General features: G+C 42.3%; 1 protein-coding gene across 1 annotated transcript; it reads left to right on the top strand.

Annotated features, from left to right (window-relative positions):
- LOC311103172 (uncharacterized protein) lies at positions 1-18,076 on the top strand. The gene is made up of 2 exons (XM_084144721.1): positions 1-714; positions 16,036-18,076. Exons 1-2 carry the CDS (start codon positions 174-176, stop codon positions 17,118-17,120), a joined length of 1,626 nt encoding a protein of 541 aa, XP_084000847.1. The 5' UTR covers positions 1-173; the 3' UTR covers positions 17,121-18,076.
- The last annotated feature ends 2,715 nt before the right edge of the window (positions 18,077-20,791 follow it).

Genomic DNA, 20,791 nt, shown 5'->3' with positions numbered 1-20,791 from the left:
TAGACATTCTTTTTGTTTGTTTGTATATTAACCTTAGTATTTTTGAACTCACTGTCTGCATATTTACTAGTTACTCCATTTCATGTAATATTTACGTTGTTAGTCAGTACTGGTTAAGATAGCCTTGCACTAGGCTATTCGTTAATGCTAACCAGCTAGCTACATCCCCGAACATGACGAGCTACTCGCCCCCTGCTAAAGAAGAGGTCTGGTGGATGGAGAAAGAAGTTCTGGGGCTGAACATTGTCGTGAAAGAAGAAGAGAAGAATATTACAGTGAATGGAGAGGAGGGGGCAATTACTGTCACAGTGAAAGAAGAGGAAAAAGAAGCTTTCGGGATTTTCGGAATGAAAGAGGAGGAAGAGTATGTTACAGTGAAAGGAGAGGAAGAAGCTATTGGAGTGAAATTGGAAGAGGATGTTACAGTGAAAAGAGAGGAAAAAGCTTTCAGAGTGAAAGAAGTGGAGGACGTTACAGTGAAAGAAGAATATGCCGTTTTTGGAGTGAAAGAGGAGGAGATGACCGTCACAGTGATAGGAGTGGAAGAAGCTTTCATGGTGAAAGAGGAGGAGGATGTTTCAGTGAAGGAAGAAGAGGACGTTTTTGGAATGAAAGAGGAGAGTGAGGAATTAAAGGAAGAGGGGAAGACTGTCACATTGAAAAAGAAGGAGGATGAAGAAAAAGAGGAGGAGACTAGATATCTGATTAACACCAGTAAGTATGCAGACTGTCTTAAAAACAGGGGCACAAACTCTGTCTACAGTTGTTGAACTAATGTGTGGTTTTAAAGGGGCATTTTACTTAAGTTATACACTTGAATATGTTGTTCAGTACTGTAGGAGTTGATAAAGCTACAAAGAGTAGGGACCACCAACAAAACGTTAATGGATCAAATGCGTACCATTATATTTTAATATTTTAAATATCTGAATATCTATTTCTGTATTGCCCTACAACTCCAAAGGAGAGTTCAAACTAACAAAGCGGTCTACAAAGCTAAATGGAATTGTTTTAAGAAGGTCATACCAAGGATCATTTTGCTATTTGATTTAGAATTTTAAGATCCCTTGAAGTATCAAAAAAATATATACAAAAATATCTGATGAAAAATAGTTTTTGTCCTTACTGCTATTAGCCCATACAAACGCATTGGATAACAGATTCACTACATGGACGTGCGGTGCATTCTGGGTGAATCTGGGACAAGAGCAACCGACCAACCGGCACAGGGTGTATAGGCGATATGCACAGGCGAGCATGACGTATTTCCGGTTAAATCTCAGGATGGATGTAAACTTCCGGTTATCGTAGAATGTTGTGCTACCGTATGCTAGCATTGAATGCTTGTCATCAAAAACATCCGAAACGGTTAATTTTCGTCGTTGTTGTTGTTTATCTTAATGTTTATGTTAATGTTTTTACTTGTAATACTTCGTCTTGACTTATAACACGATGACGTGTAAACGTACGAAAGTGTCCTTTCAAAAACGGGATGACAGCTCTTCCAGCCATCACTGCTGTGTGCCGCAATGTACAGTGTCTGCCAGATGCAATTCTTCTGTTAGTTTTTTTACTTTTCCCAAAGACAGTGAATTACATAAACGGTGGGTGATTAACATTCGACAAGTCAACTTTCTTACAACAAACACACGAGTCTGCAGCCGACACGTTCAAAGTGAAGATGTGATAGAGCCTCCGACTCCAGCTGGGCGCAGACGTCTGAAAAAGGGAGCTGTTCCAGTGCTGTTTCAATGATTAATAACATTTATTTTGCAACACATTGTAGTCTGCCTATTTAATTGGACTCTGCATACCTAATTCCGCTTGCCGGAGTAGCATCTGGTTTGGGCTTCACTACAACCATGGCATCCACAGGTCCTGGCTTCACTCCCTATTTATTTATGAGATGGTATTAGGAGAGATGCTAGTATGCATGTGACACAACTGTCTGGTATTGAAATGATACAAACCATTGTTTGTGGTTTATGCCACTTCTGCTCTGTTTCAGTGCACGAAAGTACAGGAGGGACGACAGACATGCCACATTCAGAGTAATGGGCAGTCTGATATAGTAATGCAACCAAATGATTGCATATCCCACACCCAGCCACACAGGAACAGTAGCTTTTAACAAGCACAACTGGCTGTGAATCACGCAATGTCATCTGAAATACACAGAAGCATAATTTAATGGGTTTTGAAAGACGAGGGTCTACAGCAGCAGGAGTAGGAGCAAAACTTGTTATTTCTACTTTTTACTGGTGTAAGCAACTTATCTACTGTCTCGTGTCACTTTTGTGCTTTCTGCATCACTTTCCTACTGTCTTGCACCACTTGGCTATACTGTCTCCCACCACTTACCTATTGTCTTGTGCCATTTACCTACCTTCAAACAGTATTGGCAGAGCAGTAGGTGAGTGGTGCAACATTGTAGCCTAGTACCAATAACAACAGTAGAGTGAAGGTTTTGCTCCTAATTCCTCTTGAAAAGTAGAAACATCAAGTACAAAAGCAAGAAAGTTGGGCCATATGTTTATTAAGAAAGAAGTAAAGATGACAGGACAGTTTTGAGTAGAACATCAGCAGTTTGAAGAATAGCTGAGTGGAATGTGTTACTGTCATTGCAGTCATCAAGTCAGGAAAAAGTAGGAATCTCATTATTGTTTACATTTCAAACCAAACTCCGATTTGTTTATAACAGACCCAACAACAAAGTGGTCCTCTGTAGCTCAGCTGGTAGAGCACGGCGCTTGTAACGCCAAGGTAGTGGGTTCGATCCCCGGGACCACCCATACACAAAAATGTATGCACGCATGACTGTAAGTCGCTTTGGATAAAAGCGTCTGCTAAATGGCATATTATTTATTTATTATTTAAAGCATGGCAATTCCCACTCAGCTACCCTGGTCTGTATTAGGCTACCACTGTTCAGCTATCGTGAAAACCACTAAAGTTCTAAAGTGTTCTCTTAGCAATGGCAATCAAAGCTGTGGTAACATTAAACGAGTAAAACGTGTTGAACGGAACCTTGAACAAGTTCAACAGAACTTTGAACGTGTCACTTAATCTAGTCTACTCTCAGCTGGTGTGGTGGCTTTAGTTTCTTCATTGAGCGGTAGCAGTGGGCTCTCACAGAGATCTCATTTGTAGCCCTGTTTTTACCTGATACTTTCATAAAAGTACAAACACATGAAGTGAGAGGTGTATATACACATGATTAAACTTTATTTAAAGCATGATTAACCTGAAGCAGGACGGAGTCATGACTTAAAACACCAAAGCAAGGCTTCTAGCTCAGGCTAGCTAGCGTTAGCATATTACCTTCAAAGTTGCAAAGAAAAGAAGAAACGTAAAATTTGAAGCCTTTATCCAGTTTGCTACGTGGTGTCGTACTGGATGTCCGGACGACCCTCCGTATATCATTAACAGATACTTTAGGCAACTCCAGCAAACACCTTGTAAACTTAATCTCTGCCATCATAACGGTCTACTGTCACTGTCTAATGTTTTTTTCCGGTAACCGGAAATGCCCAAGCATCCTTACGCCAATGCGGAAGTGATGCGTGCATAGAGCCTATTGGGCTTTCCTCGTACTCTTGAGGAAGACTATAGTCAACGGTGACAGCAGTGGCTACAGGCAGAACATCACTACCGGTTTCCACCGACTTCTCCGATCGTAGCGGGTGAAGTATGGTTTCAACATGTTGACATGACACAGCCAGGTTTTTTTTCCTGCGCTCCGGTGTGGCGATGATGTAATCCAGATTTCCACTTTTTTTCCTGAAAAGCGAGTTTGCAACAGTGACCCCAGAACGGGCAACAAAACCAGGACTTGGTCCCAACATTGAAAGTGCGGCTTCGGGCCTTTTGATCGTACCAATCTTTCATTTTCGTTTGCGCCTTCTCCAGATTCTCACTGGCAAACTCACAGGCAGGTGCAATCTATATTGAAAAGCACTAACGTGCTCCAACAGATTTATTTTTGTGTTTAAGGTGTTGCCCTGCAACAACCTCTCTCTCAGCAAGCTCAAAGGACCTATATATATATATATATATAATATATAATATTATAATAATATACCTCTGATATGATGAGATTATTGAACAACCTCCCGCACTGCCAACAGCACAAGAGGGACCCCTTCAACCCAGTCTTTCCCAAACAAAGCAGTAAGCTCTCAACATAGACTTCAAAGTCTGATGAAATCTCTCAAGAGCGCCTTGAGACTCTGGGTGGTAGTCACTAGAGGGGCAGTGGGTAACACCCAATTGCTGTAGCACTTGCTGGAAGACCTTTGACATGAAATTCGAACCTTGGTCCAAATGTTGAAAATAATTTCACCAGGGCCTTCACAATACTGTGAGCTGTGATTTTCCTCAGCGGAATGGCCTCAGGGAAATGAGTGACAGCACACATAATGGTCAAGAGAAACGAATTACCAAATCAAATTTTATTGGCCACATGCGCCAAATACAACAGGTGTAGACATTACAGTGAAATGCTTACTTACAGCCCTTAACCAACAATGCATTTATTTTTATTTTAATAAAAAAGTAAAATAAATAAAACATCAAAAAAGTGTTGAGAAAAAAAGAGCAGAAGTAAAATAAAATAACAGTAGGGAGGCTATATATACAGGGGGGTACCGGTGCAGAGTCAATGTGCGGGGGCACCGGCTAGTTGAGGTAGTTGAGGTAATATGTACATGTGGATAGAGTTCAAGTGACTTTGCATAAATAATTAACAGAGTAGCAGCAGCGTAAAAAGATGGGGTGGGAGTGGGGGGGCAGTGCCAATAGTCTGGGTAGCCATGATTAGCTGTTCAGGAGTCTTATGGCTTGGGGGTAGAAGCTGTTGAGAAGTATTTTGGACCTAGACTTGGCACTCCGGTACCGCTTGCCGTGCGGTAGCAGAGAGAACAGTCTATGACTAGGGTGGCTGGAGTCTGACAATTTTGAGGGCCTTCCTCAAAATTGGCTTTGGGCAAAGGACCAACACAGTCCACCAGAACCCTGCTGAAAGGTTAGTCAAAAGCAGAAATAGGCTGCAAAGGTGCAACAGGTACAGATTGGTTAGGTTTACCCGTCCGCTGGCAAACGTGACAGGATTTACAGTAAGCCACAACATCCTGTTTCAGACCAGGCCAGAAGAAGTTATGCAAGATACAGTCATACGTCTTGTTGACCCCAAGCTGGCCTGCTATACTATCATCGGGAGCCAAACTCAGTATCTCTTGTCGAAGTGTAACTGGACTGGACAATTTTAGATACACTGGGCCAATCGTCCTGCCCAGAAGTGGCACGAGAACACCATTCCTCATTAAAACACAATCTCTGTCAAAGTACCCAACACAAACTTAATCAAACTTCTCCTCTGGACGTATCTCAGCAAAAAGAGGGGAGAGGGAAACATTTTTACTCTGTTCCGCAATCAGCTGCTTCCTAGACATTGAAGTGTCAACTGTAGGGACCCTCTCTTCCTTCAGCTGTCCTACAAACTCGCTCACCTTTGGAGTTTTCAAAGGAGAGGTCAACTCGGGAGGTTTAGCGAAATCAGAATCCCCCATAAATGTCTCGGACAGATCGACCATGGTGGGATCGCTGACATCCTCCTCAACACTAGACTTGCTCCCAGGGACTTTCTTAGACATAGCATGTGTAACGGCACACGCTGGGAACACTCTAGGGTACTTTTCTGATAACCCATCAGGTTCCTCTACTCTGGGTTCCTTACAATGACAGGATTTGACACAACCTTCCCTCCAGCCAAATCGTTTCCCAAAATGAATGAGACCCCCTTCACCAGTAGGCTAGGCCTCACTCCAACGACAACGGAACCAGAAATAATATCAGACACGAGTTCCACATTATACAAAGAAACTTCCATGCAACCCATCTCCATGCCTTGTACTAACACACTGTAACCAGTTGCTGTCAGACAAAGGGAAAACACCCTCCAAAATGAAGGACTGGGCTGCCCCAGTGTCTCACAGTATCTTCACTGCCTGCTTAACAGCATTGCCACTCTGCAGAGACACGAACCCGTCTGAAACAAATGATTCATACACATCTGATCCAAAATCTTGTTTAGGAGATACACCAATCCCAACCAGAGACTTAGTGGGCTGGAGTGATCCCACAAGAATACATTGCTTTTATTTCTCATTTTTCTGTTTCAACTTAGGACACTGAGAGACAATGTGTCCTGTCTCACGGCAGTAATGACAAACTGGCAGATACGAAAAGCCAGTTTTCTGCCAATCTTTATCTTTGAGCACTGTAGAAATGGACTGAAACCTTGCAGTAGGAGGTGACTTCTCTGGATTGCTTTTTGCATAGGGATAACTACTGGGTGCTTTGTTTGTGAAGGTCGTTTTATGTGTCAACATAAACTCATCCGCAAGAACTGCAGCTTTCTCAAGAGTGAGATCCTTGTGCCCATAAATGTAGGTCGCAACCCTTTCGTGAAGGCAATTCTTGAACTGCTCGAGAAGTATGAGTGTCTTTAAATCCTCAAGGTCCTTGACCTCGAGAACCACACCACCGATCAAAAAGACATGCTTGTTCCCTTGCAAACTCAACATGGCTTTGTGATTCTGTCTTTCGTAATTTACGGAACTGTTGTCTGTATGCTTCTGAGACCAACTCGTAAGCCCGAAGGATACCAGCTTTAACAGTGTCAGAATCTGAACTCTGGTCAATAGATAAAGTGTGGTACACTTTCTGAGCCTTTCCCACAAGAACACTTTGGAGGACCAGTGACCAAATATCTCGCTGCCATTCTAGGGATGTGGCAATCCACTCAAACAGAGTAAAATATACATCCACCTCCTTTTCGTTGAAAGGCAGTACAAGTCGGCTGTTCCGACCAAGATCAAACTCTGAGGGTGCAGGATTTCCTGACTGGATACGGAGTGCTTCATGATCTATTTCTCTTTGTCGCGCTTCCAGCTCCATCTCTTTTAATCGAATGGCATGCGCACGTTCTTCTTGTTCTTGTCTGGCTGCACGGTCTCGTTGTTGTTTGGCTGCACGCTCAACTGGTCTTTCCCTGTGTTCCAACTCTAATTTTTGTTGCTCCAATCTCTCCTCACATCCTCTTTCCTTGTGCTCAAGCTTTCATTTCTGTTGTTCCCATTTTGCCTTTAGTTCTACCTCTCGCAGTTGTACGTCTATGGGGTGTACTCTACCATATCTATCTCTATGGGGTGTACTCTACCACCCGTAGGACCCTTTTCATCATCCTCCCTCTCTGGAAGGATTTCCTCCTCCACCAAAGCAGTACCGATCAACTCTGACTACTGGTTTTGGATCGCCAGATGCCTCAATGCTTTGAAATAACGAGCAGATTCGCATGTAGGGTTTCCACAAATGCGTCCAACTTAAAGTCCATGGCTTTATTTATTTTATTAGTTTATGCAACTTTCAAAATGATTCCACCAATCTCGTAACCTCTCAAGGTGGATGTCAGTGACAGAAACTCTACCCAAAAGTGTATTTTGAACACAGCAGCGCTTCAGAGTAGGTGACTATAGCGACTACCATACTCATGGGAAACAAGATCCCGGACGAGCCCCCATTTTATTACGTTCCCAAGCAAGAAAAAAACAAAGATGTCGCTCAAACAGAAGGGGAACTAACAAAGAGTCACTGACCAACAACCAAAACGAAACAGGTGGTGTTTTAGGAGGGGTTCTGAAAGACACTCATGGGGGTGTCCACTGAAAGGCAAATCCCCGCCTTATCTTAGCTCATTGGTCACCATAGCAACACCCACCCGTAGTATGCGCTCCAGCAGGTATATCTCACTGGTCATCCCCAAAGCCAACACCTCGTTTGGCCACCACTCCTTACAGTTCTCTGCTGTTAATGACTGGAACGAACTGCAAAAATCTCTGAAGCTGGAGACTCTTATCTCCCTCACTAACTTTAAGCATCAGTTGTCAGAGCAGCTTACCGATCACTGCACCTGTACACAGCCCATCTGTAATTAGCCCACCCAACTACCTCATCCCCATATTGTTATTTATTTTGCTCATTTGCACCCCAGTATCTCTATTTGCACATCATCTTCTGCACATCTATCACTCCAGTGTTAATACTAAATTGTAATTATTTTGCACTATGGCCTATTTATTGCCTTACCTCAATAACTTACTACATTTGCACACACTGTATATAGATTTTCTATTGTGTTATTGACTGTACGTTTTTGTTTATCCCATGTGTAACTTTGTTGTTTTTAATCGCACTGCTTTACTTTATCTTGGCCAGGTCGCAGTTGTAAATGAGAACTTGTTCTCAACTGGCCTACCTGGTTAAATAAAGGTGAAATAAAATAAAATAGCAACAACAACTGGAACCTAAAAGACAGCCACCATGAGCACCCACTAAATATGCCCAAGAACATTGAAACAAAAGTAAAACCCACACCAAATTTAAAAGACAGGAAGCAAACCACAAAAGTGGAGTAAAACTAAAACTGGAAAGATCAGTTAAAGGATTGTTTGTCTAGAACTCAAAATAGGGCACATCAACTAAAGGTGTTCACCCTCCGCATCTATCTGGAACACTGAGCCAGCCACTCTTAAATAGCACCTGGATCAACACAGGTGAAACACCTTCCCACTAACGAGACGGCAACCAGCACAGGTGTAACACATACTGACTAACGAGGTGACACCAATCAGTGCGTACTATGTGCTAACGAGCTATACATGCTAAAGTCCAATCTCAAAACATAAATGGAAAACCAAAACCTGTAACACTTTGCAGTTACAACATCACAAGCCCATAAAAATACAAGTTTACATAGACGTTCATTTGTCATGCTGCAAAATCTCTGCCAATTTTGTACAAATACATAGTCACTGGTGATGCCATAGAACAGGGGTAGGCAACTAGATTTAGCCACAGGCCAATTATTTTTTTCTCCAGCGGATGGTCAGGGGGCCAGAACATAATTATACTGAACAAAAATATAAACGCAACATGCAACAATTTTAAATCACTAGCCAGATGGTTTTGACCCAACCACTGCCGTAGAGTTTTCCAGACCATATCACCTTGAATAGTAGCATTTGGCGTGTATTTACCCACGGTTAAAAACAGCATTAAGTATATTTTCTGTGCCCCCATATTGCTGCACCATAAGTAATAATATGTAGCACCAATGAATCAAACAGTTTTGTAAAACATTTTTAAAAGGTAGGCCAACCATGGCTTTACACTTTGTAATGATGGCACCAAGGGCACGATTTGCATGCTTAGCTACAGTGTTGGGGAACTACTCTGAAAATATAGCTTCCCAAGCTACCAATTATTTCACACTGGAAGAAATTAAGCTACACTAAAGCTGTCCTTAAGAAAAATATAGTTTACTTAACTAACGTCACTTTGAAAAAGTAGTTCACTACATTCAAACTACTTCGTGATAAATTATCATATCTAATGTTGGTCATAGATACCTTAAAAGGGTAGGGGCGTGGATCAGAAAACCAGTCATTATCTGGTGTGACCACCATTTGCCTCATGCAGTGCAACACATCTCCTTCGCATTGAGTTAATCAGGCTGTTGATTGTAGCCTGTGGCATTAGGCCCACTCCTCTTCAAATGCTGTGCGAAGTTGCTGGATATTGGTGGGAACTGGAACACGCTGTCGTACACGTCGATCTAGAGCATCCAAACATGCTCAATGGGTGACATGTCTGGTGAGTATGCAGGACATTTTCAGCTTCCAGGAATTGTGTACAGATCCTTGCGACATGAGGCCGTGCATTATCATGCTGAAACATGAGGTGATGGCTGGCGGTGGATGAATGGCACGACAATGGGCCTCAGGATCTCGTCACGGTATCTATGTGCATTCAAATTGCCATAGATAAAATGCAATTGTGTTCGTTGTCCGTAGCTTATGCCTGCCCATACCATAACCCCACCGCCACCATGGGGCACTCTGTTCACAACGTTGACAACAGGAATCTGCTCGCCCAAGATGCCCTACACCCTGGGTGCCATCTGCCCGATACAGTTGAACCCGGGATTCATCCATGAAGAGCACACTTCTCCAGCATGCCAGTGGCCATCGAAGGTGAGCATTTTCCCACTGAAGTTGGTTATGATGCTGAACTGCAGTCAGGTCAAGACCCTGGTGAGGATGACGAGCACGCAGATGAGCCTCCCTGAGACTGTTTCTGACAGTTTGTGCAGAATTTATTCTGTTGTGCAAACCTACAGCTTAATCTGCTGTCCAGGTGGCTGGTCTCAGACGATCCTGCAGGTGAAGAAGCCGGATGTGGAGGTCCTGGGCTGGCGTGGTTACACGTGGTCTGCATTTGTGAGGCTAGTTGGCCGTACTGCCAAATTCTCTAAAACGACGTTGGAGGTGGCTTATGGTAGAGAAATGAACATTACATTCTCTGGCAACAGCTCTGGTGGACACTCCTGCAGTCAGCATGCCAATTGCACGCTCCCTCAAAACTTGAGACATCTGTTGCATTGTGTTGTGTGACAAAACGGCACATTTCAGAGTGGCCTTTTATTGTCGTCAGCACAAGGTGCACCTGTGTAATGATCATGCTGTTTAATCAGCTTTTTGATATGCCACATCTGTCAGGTGGATGGATTATCTTGGCAAAGGAGAAATGCTCACTAACAGGGATTTTAACAAATTTGGACTCATCAAACCAAAGGACAGATTTCCACCAGTCTAATGTCCATTGCTCGTGTTTCTTGGCTGAAGCAAGTCTCTTCTTCTTATCGGTGTCCTTTAGTAGTGTTTTTTTGCAGCAATTCGACCATGAAGGCCTGATTCACGCAGTCTCCTCTGAACAGTTGATGTTGAGATGTGTCTGTGACTTGAACTCTGTGAAGCATTTATTTGGGCTGCAATCTGAGGTGCAGTTAACTCTAATGAACTTATCCTGTGCAGCAGAGGTAACTCTGGTCTTCCTTTCCTTTGGCTGTCCTCATGAGAGCCAGTTTCATCATAGCGCTTGATGGTTTTTGCGACTGCACTTGAAGAAACTTTCAAAGTTCTTGAAATTTTCCCGATTGACTGACCTTCATGTCTTAATGTAATGATGGACTGTCGTTTCTCTTTGCTTATTTGAGCTGTTCTTACCAAATAGGGCTATCTTCTGTATACCACCCCTACCTTGTCACAACACAACTGATTGGCTCAAACGCAGTAAGAAGGAAATACATTTCACAAATTAACTTAAGTCACACCTCATGAAGCTGGTTGAGAGAATGCCAAGAGTGTGCAAAGCTGTCATCAAGGCAAAGGGTGGCTACTTCGAATAACCTCAAATATACACTGCTCAGAAAAATAAAGGGAACACTAAAATAACACATCCTAGATCTGAGATAATCTTATTAAATACTTTTTTCTTTACATAGTTGAATGTGCTGACAACAAAATCACACAAAAATTATCAATGGAAATCAAATGTATCAACCCATGGATGTCTGGATTTGGAGTCACCCTCAAATTTAAAGTGGAAAACCACACTACAGGCTGATCCAACTTTGATGTAATGTCCTTAAAACAAGTCAAAATGAGGCTCAGTAGTGTGTGTGGCCTCCACGTGCCTGTATGACCTCCCTACAACGCCTGGGCATGCTCCTGATGAGGTGGCGGATGGTCTCCTGAGGGATCTCCTCCCAGACCTGGACTAAAGCATCCGCCAACTCCTGGACAGTCTGTGGTGCAACGTGGCGTTGGTGGATGGAGCGAGACATGATGTCCCAGATGTGCTCAATTGGATTCAGGTCTGGGGAACGGGCGGGCCAGTCCATAGCATCAATGCCTTCCTCTTGCAGGAACTGCTGACACACTCCAGCGACATGAGGTCTAGCATTGTCTTGCATTAGGAGGAACCCAGGGCCAACCGCACCAGCATATGGTCTCACAAGGGGTCTGAGGATCTCATCTCGGTACCTAATGGCAGTCAGGCTACCTCTGGCGAGCACATGGAGGGCTGTCCGGCCCCCCAAAGAAATGCCACCCCATATATATCCTTTGCATTTACTTCTAGCGCCACTCCAGAGATACCACACTTGATAGGCGCCCTGTTTTGAAGATCCACACACGACACATTCCAATCCGACATCTTCTTGAGGTGCAGAGCACGCTCCTTCTGTTCCATAGAAACACAAAAAAACAAAAGAAGCCCACTTCTCGTTATTGTCATCGACCCCACCTCATCCAACACATCCACAATTTTAATAGAGACTTCAAACAGATCTCCCAGGTAACAACATCGATTCAAAACCCTTATTCCAACCTAAAAATAATCAGAACTAGGTTTTGGATTGATTAATTTCCACTACCACTGTAATCCAATTCTTCTCACTCTCATCTCCACTCGACACATTATCCGATTCAAACAGAACATCCGCTTCCGCCATTTTCCCCCCGACAGGATGCTTCCCAACCCCACCGGCTCTCTCAAGTCGCGCGATCAAGTCTCCATTTAAGTTTTCCCCCAATAAATGTTTATTTAAAACACATGTATTTAGACTATCCGGATATCCGAAAAATATCTTCTAAAAATATTCTAATACTAAAATCATTTCAAATGCCCATCCCTAAACAATACCAAGATTTTAATTTACTTCAACTACCACCATGCTACTGCAAAATGTAGTCAAATTACTAGTTGAACTACATGTAGTTCATTTCTTAGCTATGTACTTTAAAGACACATTGTAATCCAAAAATCCATGTCTTCACCATTGGAAAAGATAAACGGTTGAGTTTGATGTAATTTAAAAGCTAGCAAACGGTTGTCAAACTATTTAATAATTTCTAGGATAAAAAAAATAGACTTTTCCAGTGATAAAGACATGGATGACTCAATTATCTAAAAACTCGTAAACCTAACCCATCTGAGGTTTTTGTGTTGTGCCCGCCATCGGTTGAGACGCAACATGCTCTTGAATACAGGGTGGGTGTCATTTCAATCATAGAAATATAATTCATAGAATGGACCTATCCCTTCAGACCACTGTAATTTAGCTGGTACACCATTGAAATGTTAATTGAATTGACATTTTTACTTCTAATTACTATCACAAAGATGGCCGCCGGTCCACCCACCGTCGAATGTAAACTTAAATGGTAATGTCTATTCTAGTGTCTATTTCTATGATTTCAATAGGTTTCGTATGGAGGAAAGTTGACGTTTAAATTGTATTATCAGCCAAAAGATGACACCCACCCTGTATTCAAGAGCATGTTGTGTCTCAACCGATGGTGGGCACAACACAAAAACCTCAGTAAAATAGATTCTATGCTAAAACATGAAAATATTTAAAAGAATCTGACGCAATTGGCGTTTAAGGCACACACACAATGTTTTTTTTTTTTATACAAGTTATCAAATAGTTTGACAGCATTGTTTGTAAGATTTTAAATTATATCAATCTCAACCGTTGATCTTTTCCAGTGATAAAGACACGGATGACTCATGGTAAGCTAAATAGGTCAACTTTGAGCGCCTTTATCTCTTGAATGTTTTGGCATTCAGGTCCATTAAGGTCACTTTCTGAGCACTTCTACAATGAACAAATATGTATGGGGGTTTCATTCAAATCAAAAGGGGTGCTATCAAAAAGTGATTGAATTCAAATGGATTTAAGCCTACCCTGCTTGCAAAGCAATACTTCACCCACCAGAAAGTGTGTGCATGCATGCTCTAAAGTTTGCGGGAAGTTAAGCACATTCTCACTTCAAGTACATTTTTGATAAATGCCAACTTTTGTGTAAAAACGGGTGCACACACACGTTTTGGGGTATATTTTGTACTTATGCAGCGTTTATAAATGAAGCCCCAGTACATTTTAGCCAAAAACCTGGTTGCCTCTGTCAGGAGGCTGAAACTTGGCCACAAGTGGATCCTCCAGCAAGACAATAACCCCAAGCAAAGATCAAAATCCACAAATAAATGGTTAATTGACCACAAAGTCAACGTTTTGCAATGGTCATCTCAGTCTCCGGACTTGAACCCCATTGAAAGGATCTGGAAAGATTCTGCATGGAGGAAAGGTCTAAGATCCCTCCCAATGTGTTCTCCAATCTCATAAAACATTTTAGAAAAAGGCTGTGTCGTTATCCGTTATCCGCAAGGGGAGGGTGCTGGAGTATTGAAAATAGGGGATCCAATAATTTGTACCGTTATCTTTTTTGAAATCTATTTTTCTGAGCAATTGTATTAGTAAAACATAATATAATTTTTCACTTTTGAGCATATAGCTCAGTATTTGTATTATTTAATTTATACAGTCTTTTTTGCTTATCAAGGGATCCAATAATTTTGAACCCTACTGTATATAAAGACAAAGAAAAAGACTTAGGTGTGGTGCATGCACAGCAAATCCATAAGCATGCACAGCAAATCCATAAGTGTTACATTTGCAGAGTGAGGGTACATTAAAAAAAATGAGTGTTAATGTTTTCTGATACCACACTCTTAGGGTGATACGTGTCACATATTCAGGGTTAAAACAGAAAGTGGTGTGACTTTTGACAATGTCAGGGTTAATTTAACATGCCACGCCCCCAAACTTTTTGGTCCACCAGCCACTGTGGCAGGTAGATTTAAAAATCTAGCACTGCGACTATAAACCGAAAATTACTGACATTGCCTTCCTCTTAAGGGGTCTACAGACAATATGCAAACAGGGCCAATGGAGCATAGCACAGTGTTGCAATGTCATTTTTCGTTGCAAAAGGGGCAGCTCCTTGTAATACGCTCCGTCACTCGACACAGTTTTTTCCTACATGATAATTGAGACCCGACGTATCATTCCTTGCGAAGACTGAGGGGCAGTATTGAGTGAGTTTTGCAACTGAAGTCCCGCACCTGTGTCTACATCACATATTTTCCAGTATCCTTTCTGGTATAAACAGAAGAGAGGGACGTTCTGCTACTTCGCTTCTACTACTTGCAAGCTTCCTTTTTTGTGCTTTTTATTTCTAGATTTGCTAAGCGCAATTATGTCAAGTTACTGAAGAATTTTGCGTACATCAAAAATGCATCGCAGTGCTAGAGGCCTCACTACAGACCCGGGTTCGATCCCGGGCTGTATCACAATCGGCCGGGATCGGGTGTCCCATAGGGCGGCGCACAATTTGGCCCAGTGTCGTCCGGATTAGGGGAGGGTTTTGCCGGGGGGGGGGGCTTTACTTGGCTCATCTCGCTCTAGCGACACCTTGTGGCGGGCCAGGCGCCTGCAGGCTGACCTCGGTTGTCAGGTGAATGGTGTTTCCTCCGACACATTGGTGTGGCTGGCTTCCGGGTTAAGCGGGCGGGTGTTAAGAAGCGCGTTTTGGCAGGTCATGTTTCGGAGGACGCATGACTAGACCTTCGCCTCCCGAGCCTGTTTGGGAGTTGCAGCGATGAGACAAGATCGAAATTGGGGAGAAAAAGGGGGTAAAATACAAAAAGTCTAAGATAAGAGACAGAACAGATATGATTTTTGGTGATTTTACTACACAACGTTCCTGTAGAAAACCATTATTCCTGCTTTGAAAGTATCTGCCTGTCCCTGTTTCGCTGTCAGCTGCTATGTGAGCCAGCCATTCTCACTCCCTCTCCCACTGTGGGCACAGAGAAATGGAATGATACAGATTAGTAAACAGCAATATCAGGCTGAAGCTCTACATTATTTGTTTTTTAAAATCTCAATGGTGTTTTAAGGTCCTTTAGGTTTTTTGTTATTAGATAAGAAAGACTGATCCGATTAAAATATTTATAATACCACATCGTATAGCCTATCATAACAACCAACTCATGTCTAAAGTCATGACATTTGGGTGTGATCTTGCATTGCCGTGTCTTTTCAATCAATGAAGAGGACAGAATGAAGACAACAAATCATGATTTTGATTTGCATTAAATATTTAAAAAAAACTGTCCTCAGGTTATTGAGGGCTCTAGTCTGGATTATACGTCATAGGAAGTTTTATTATCATGTGACGGTTTCATTCAGGTCTCTGTGTTTAACTAAATGCTGTTTGTCTTTGGCAGAAGAGAGACCAGACTCTTGCTCTGACAGCGGGAAGAATCCTTCAGGGGAACCAGACCAAGAGAAGCCCAAACCAGCAAGACCACATCACTGCTCCTACTGCGGAAAGGGTTTTAGGTGGTTAGGGAAGCTGAAAGACCATGAAAGAATTCACACTGGAGAGAAGCCGTACCATTGCTCTCAGTGTGAAAAGAGTTTTATCCGGTTATGGGACCGGAATATGCATGAGAGGACACACACAGGAGTGAAGCCTTACAAATGCTCAAAATGTCTAAAACGTTTTGCTCAATTGAGGGGCCTGAAAATGCATGAGAGGATACATACAGGGGAGAAGCCTTACCACTGCTCCCAGTGCGAAAATATATTTTTTTCATCAGCGGGCCTGAAAAAACATGAGTGGACACACACAGGAACAAAACCTTACCTCTGCTCCCAGTGTGGAAAAGATTTTATCCACGCAGGTCAACTGAAAGATCATGAGAAAATACACACAGGAGAAAAGCCTTACCACTGCTCTCAATGTGGAAAGAGATTTATCAATGTATGGAACCTGAAAAAGCATGTAATAATACATACAGGAGAGAAGCCCTACCACTGCTCCCAGTGTGAAAAGAGTTATACCCAATCAGGGGACCTTAAATCACATGAGAGAACACACACGGGAGAAAGGCCTTACCACTGTTCCCAGTGTGGTATGAGCTTTACCCGGTTAAGGCAACTCAAAGAACACAAGAATAAACACACAGGGGAGAAGCCACACCAGTGCTTTCAATGTGAGAAGACTTTTACCCGGTTAGAGCAACTGAAAGAACATAAAATGATACATACAGGAGAGAAGCCTTTCCAATGCTCCCAGTGTGGAAAGAGTTTCATCCACTTAAAGACCCTGAAAAATCATGAGAGAACGCACACAGGAGAGAAGCCACACCACTGCTTTCAATGTGGAAAGACTTTTACCCGGTTAGGGAACCTGAAAGTACATAAGAGAATACACACAGGAGAGAAGCCATTCCAATGCTCTCAGTGTGGAAAGAGTTTCATCCAGTTAGGGGACCTGAAAAGGCATAATATAATACACACAAGATAGAATGCTTACCTCTTCTCCCAGTGTGGAAATTGATATTTCACATCACACAGACTTAAAGTCAATCAAAGAACAAATACAGTGCTCCCATTGTCTTATTTGTTTTTACTGAGAATGTATTTTTTTTTATGCCACATGAAATCTAATTGAATACACTGAGTATACAAAACATTAAGAACACCTGCTCATTCAACGACAAAGACTGACCAGGTGAAAGCTATGATCCCTTATTGATGTCAGTTGTTAAATCCACTTCAATCAGTGTAGATGAAGGGGAGGAGACATGTTAAAGAAGGATGATTAAGCCTTGAGACAATTGAGACATGGATTGTGTATTATGTGTGCCATTCAGAGGGTGAATGGGCAAGACAAAATATTAAAGTGCTTTTGAACGGCTTATGGTAGTAGGTGCCAGGCACAGGAGGTTGGTGGCCCCTTACTTGGGGAGGATGGGCTCACGGTAATGGCTGGAGCGGAATCAGTGGAATGGTATCAAATGCATCCAACACATAGTTTCCATCTGTTTGATGCCATTCCATTCGCTCAGTTCCAGACTTTATAATGAGCTGTCCAGCAGCCTCCTGTGTTTCCAGGCGCCCCGGTTTGTGTAAAGAACTGCAACGCTGCTGAGTTTTTCACGCTCAACAGTTTCCCGTGTCTGTAAAGAATGGTCCACCACCCAAAGGACATCCAGCCAACTTGACACAACTGTGGAAAGCATTGCAGTCAACATGGGCCAGCATCCATGTGGAACACTTTCGACACCTTGTAGAGTCCATGCCCCGAGGAATTTAGGCTGTTCTGTTGGCAATTTAATATGGGAGTATGTGAGTTTCATTATAGATTATATCAGTTTCAATCAGGGGTTTTCCAATTGTTTATTTCTTAACAGAACCATAAAAATTGTTTCTTTCCGTTCCACTTTTCCGACCAGCAAAATAAAGTTCTGAACCGGTTCGAAAAACAAAAAAAAGTAATGGTTTATTTCGTCCCTTTCTGTTCCTTTTTAAACCTCTGAAATGTACATTTATCTCGACATTAAATTACTTCACCAATCACTGTGGATAGAGCAGCTTGCTATGGAGCAAGCAAAAGCTATACAGTTGAAGTCGGAAGTTTACATACACTTAGGTTGGAGTCATTAAAACTTGTTTTTCAACCACTCCACACATTTCTTGTTAACAAACTATAGTTTTGGCAAGTCGGTTAGGACATCTACTTTGTGCATGACACAAGTCATTTTTCCAACAATTGTTTACAGACAGATTATTTCACTTATAATTCACTGTATCACAATTCCAGTGGGTCAGAAGTTTACATACACTAAGTTGACTGTGCCTTTAAACAGCTTGGAAAATTCCCAAAAATGATGTCATGGCTTTAGAAGCTTCGGATAGGCTAATTGACATCATTTGAGTCAATTGGAGGTGTACCTGTGGATGTATTTCAAGGCCTGCCTTCAAACTCAGTGCCTCTTTGCTTGACATCATGGGAAAATCAAAAGAAGTCAGCCAAGACCTCACAAAAAAATTGTAGACCTCCACAAGTCTGGTTCATCCTTGGGAGCAATTTCCAAACGCCTGAAGGTACCACGTTCATCTATACAAACAATAGTACGCAAGTAACACCATGGGACCACGCAGCCGTCATACCGCTCAGGAAGGAGACGCGTTCTGTCTCCTAGAGATGAACATACTTTGGTGCGAAAAGTGCAAATCAATCCCAGAACAACAGCAAAGGACCTTGTGAAGATGCTGGAGGAAACAGGTACAAAAGTATCTATATCCACAGTAAAATGAGTCCTATATCGACATAACCTGAAAGGCCGCTCAGCAAGGAAGAAGCCACTGCTCCAAAACCGCCATAAAAAAGCAAGACTACGGTTTGCAACTGCACATGGGGACAAAGATCGTACTTTTTGGAGAAATGTCCTCTGGTCTGATGAAACAAAAATAGAACTGTTTGGCCATAATGACCATTGTTATGTTTGGAGGAAAAAGGGGGATGCTTGCAAGCCGAAGAACACCATCCCAACCGTGAAGAATGGGGGTAGCAGCATCATGCTGTGGGGGTGCTTTGCTGCAGGAGGGACTGGTGCACTTCACAAAATAGATGACATCATGAGGAAGAAAATTATTTGGATATATTGAAGCAACATCTCAAGACATCAGTCAGGAATTTAAAGCTTGGTCGCAAATGGGTCTTCCAAATGGACAATGACCCCAAGCATACTTCCAAAGTTGTGGCAAAATGGCTTAAGGACAACAAAGTCAAGGTATTGGAGTGGCCATCACAAAGCCCTGACCTCAGTCCTATAGAACATTTGTGGGCAGAACTGAAAAAGCATGTGCGAGCAAGGAGGCCTACAAACCTGACTCAGTTACACCAGCTCTGTCAGGAGGAATGGCCAAAATTCACCCAACTTATTGTGGGACGCTTGTGGAAGGCTACCCGAAACATTTGACCCAAGTTAAACAATTTAAAGGCAATGCTACCAAATACTAATTGAGTGTATGTAAACTTCTGACCCACTGGGAATGTGATGAAAGAAATAAAAGCTGAAATAAATCATTCTCTCTACTATTATTCTGACATTTCACATTCTTAAAATAAAGTGGTGATCCTAACTGACCTAAGACAGGGAATTTTTAATAGGATTAAATTTAAGGAATTGTGAAAAACTGAGTTTATATGTATTTGGCTAAAGTGTATGTAAACTTCCGACTTCAACTGTAGTTGTTGACATGCATTCGACAGGGAAGTATAGGGTGCAAGATGTGTCTGAAATTTTGCGAGTGAGGATAAAGCGAGAGAGATCAGCTTTAATATTGTAGATTGTGGGTTCTATCAATGTAATTGTCTGCATCATTTCCAATCCTGCATATATTTTTTAAAACATATTTTTCCTTCTTTATAATTTTCCCCTAACGCTACCACCACTCCCCTAATTGGAGTAAACTAATGGACAACAATACTTAGGCTTGTACTTCCAGCTTATACATACTATATACATTTTACGGACTCAGTATATTTTACATGAGTTCTCTTTTTTAATTTGTTTTTATTAGTTTTTAGTTCCACCTTTCAGCTACCTCAACACCTCCCATCTATTCTGTACTAATGTTTCTGCTACCGTCTCTTATGACAAAAAAAGAGCTTCTGGATATCAGGACAGCGATTACTCACCTCGTATTGGACGAAGATTTTTTCTTCAACGAGTCGGACGCAAAGGATATCCTACGGACACCCGACAAGGCCCAAATCCCAGTCATTCGCATGAGAAAGAGACAGAGATAAGAGACAGAGATATCGTGGACGTAGGTCGGGGTGCCTTGTAAGGATCCGACGGCGAGCGAGTAAACTGCCTCTTCCATCAATCCTATGAGCCAATGTTCAATCATTTGAAAATAAATTGGACGACCTAAGATTAAGGTTATCCTACCAACGGGACATTAAAAACTGTAATATCTTATGTTTCACCGAGTCGTGGCTGAACGACGACATGGATAACATACAGCTGGCGGGATATATACGCTACATCGGCAGGATAGAACGGCTGACTCCGGTAAGACAAGGGGTGGCGGTCTGTATATATTTGTAAACAACAGCTGGTGCATAAAATCTAATGCTTAGGTGGTCTCGAGGCTTTGCTCGCCTGAGGTAGAGTATCTCAT

Source organism: Coregonus lavaretus (assembly GCF_964263955.1).
Source record: "Coregonus lavaretus genome assembly, chromosome: 27".
Classification (NCBI taxonomy): domain Eukaryota; kingdom Metazoa; phylum Chordata; class Actinopteri; order Salmoniformes; family Salmonidae; genus Coregonus; species Coregonus lavaretus.
This window is presented reverse-complemented; position numbering and strand designations above follow the sequence as displayed.

What these genes read in the sequence shown, in the direction of transcription:
- LOC311103172 (XM_084144721.1), top strand. Translation starts at nt 174, where the DNA reads ATGACGAGCTACTCGCCCCCTGCTAAAGAAGAGGTCTGGTGGATGGAG. An exon ending in TAGATATCTGATTAACACCA is followed by an intron (nt 715 to 16,035) that starts GTAAGTATGCAG and finishes TGTCTTTGGCAG; the next exon opens with AAGAGAGACCAGACTCTTGC.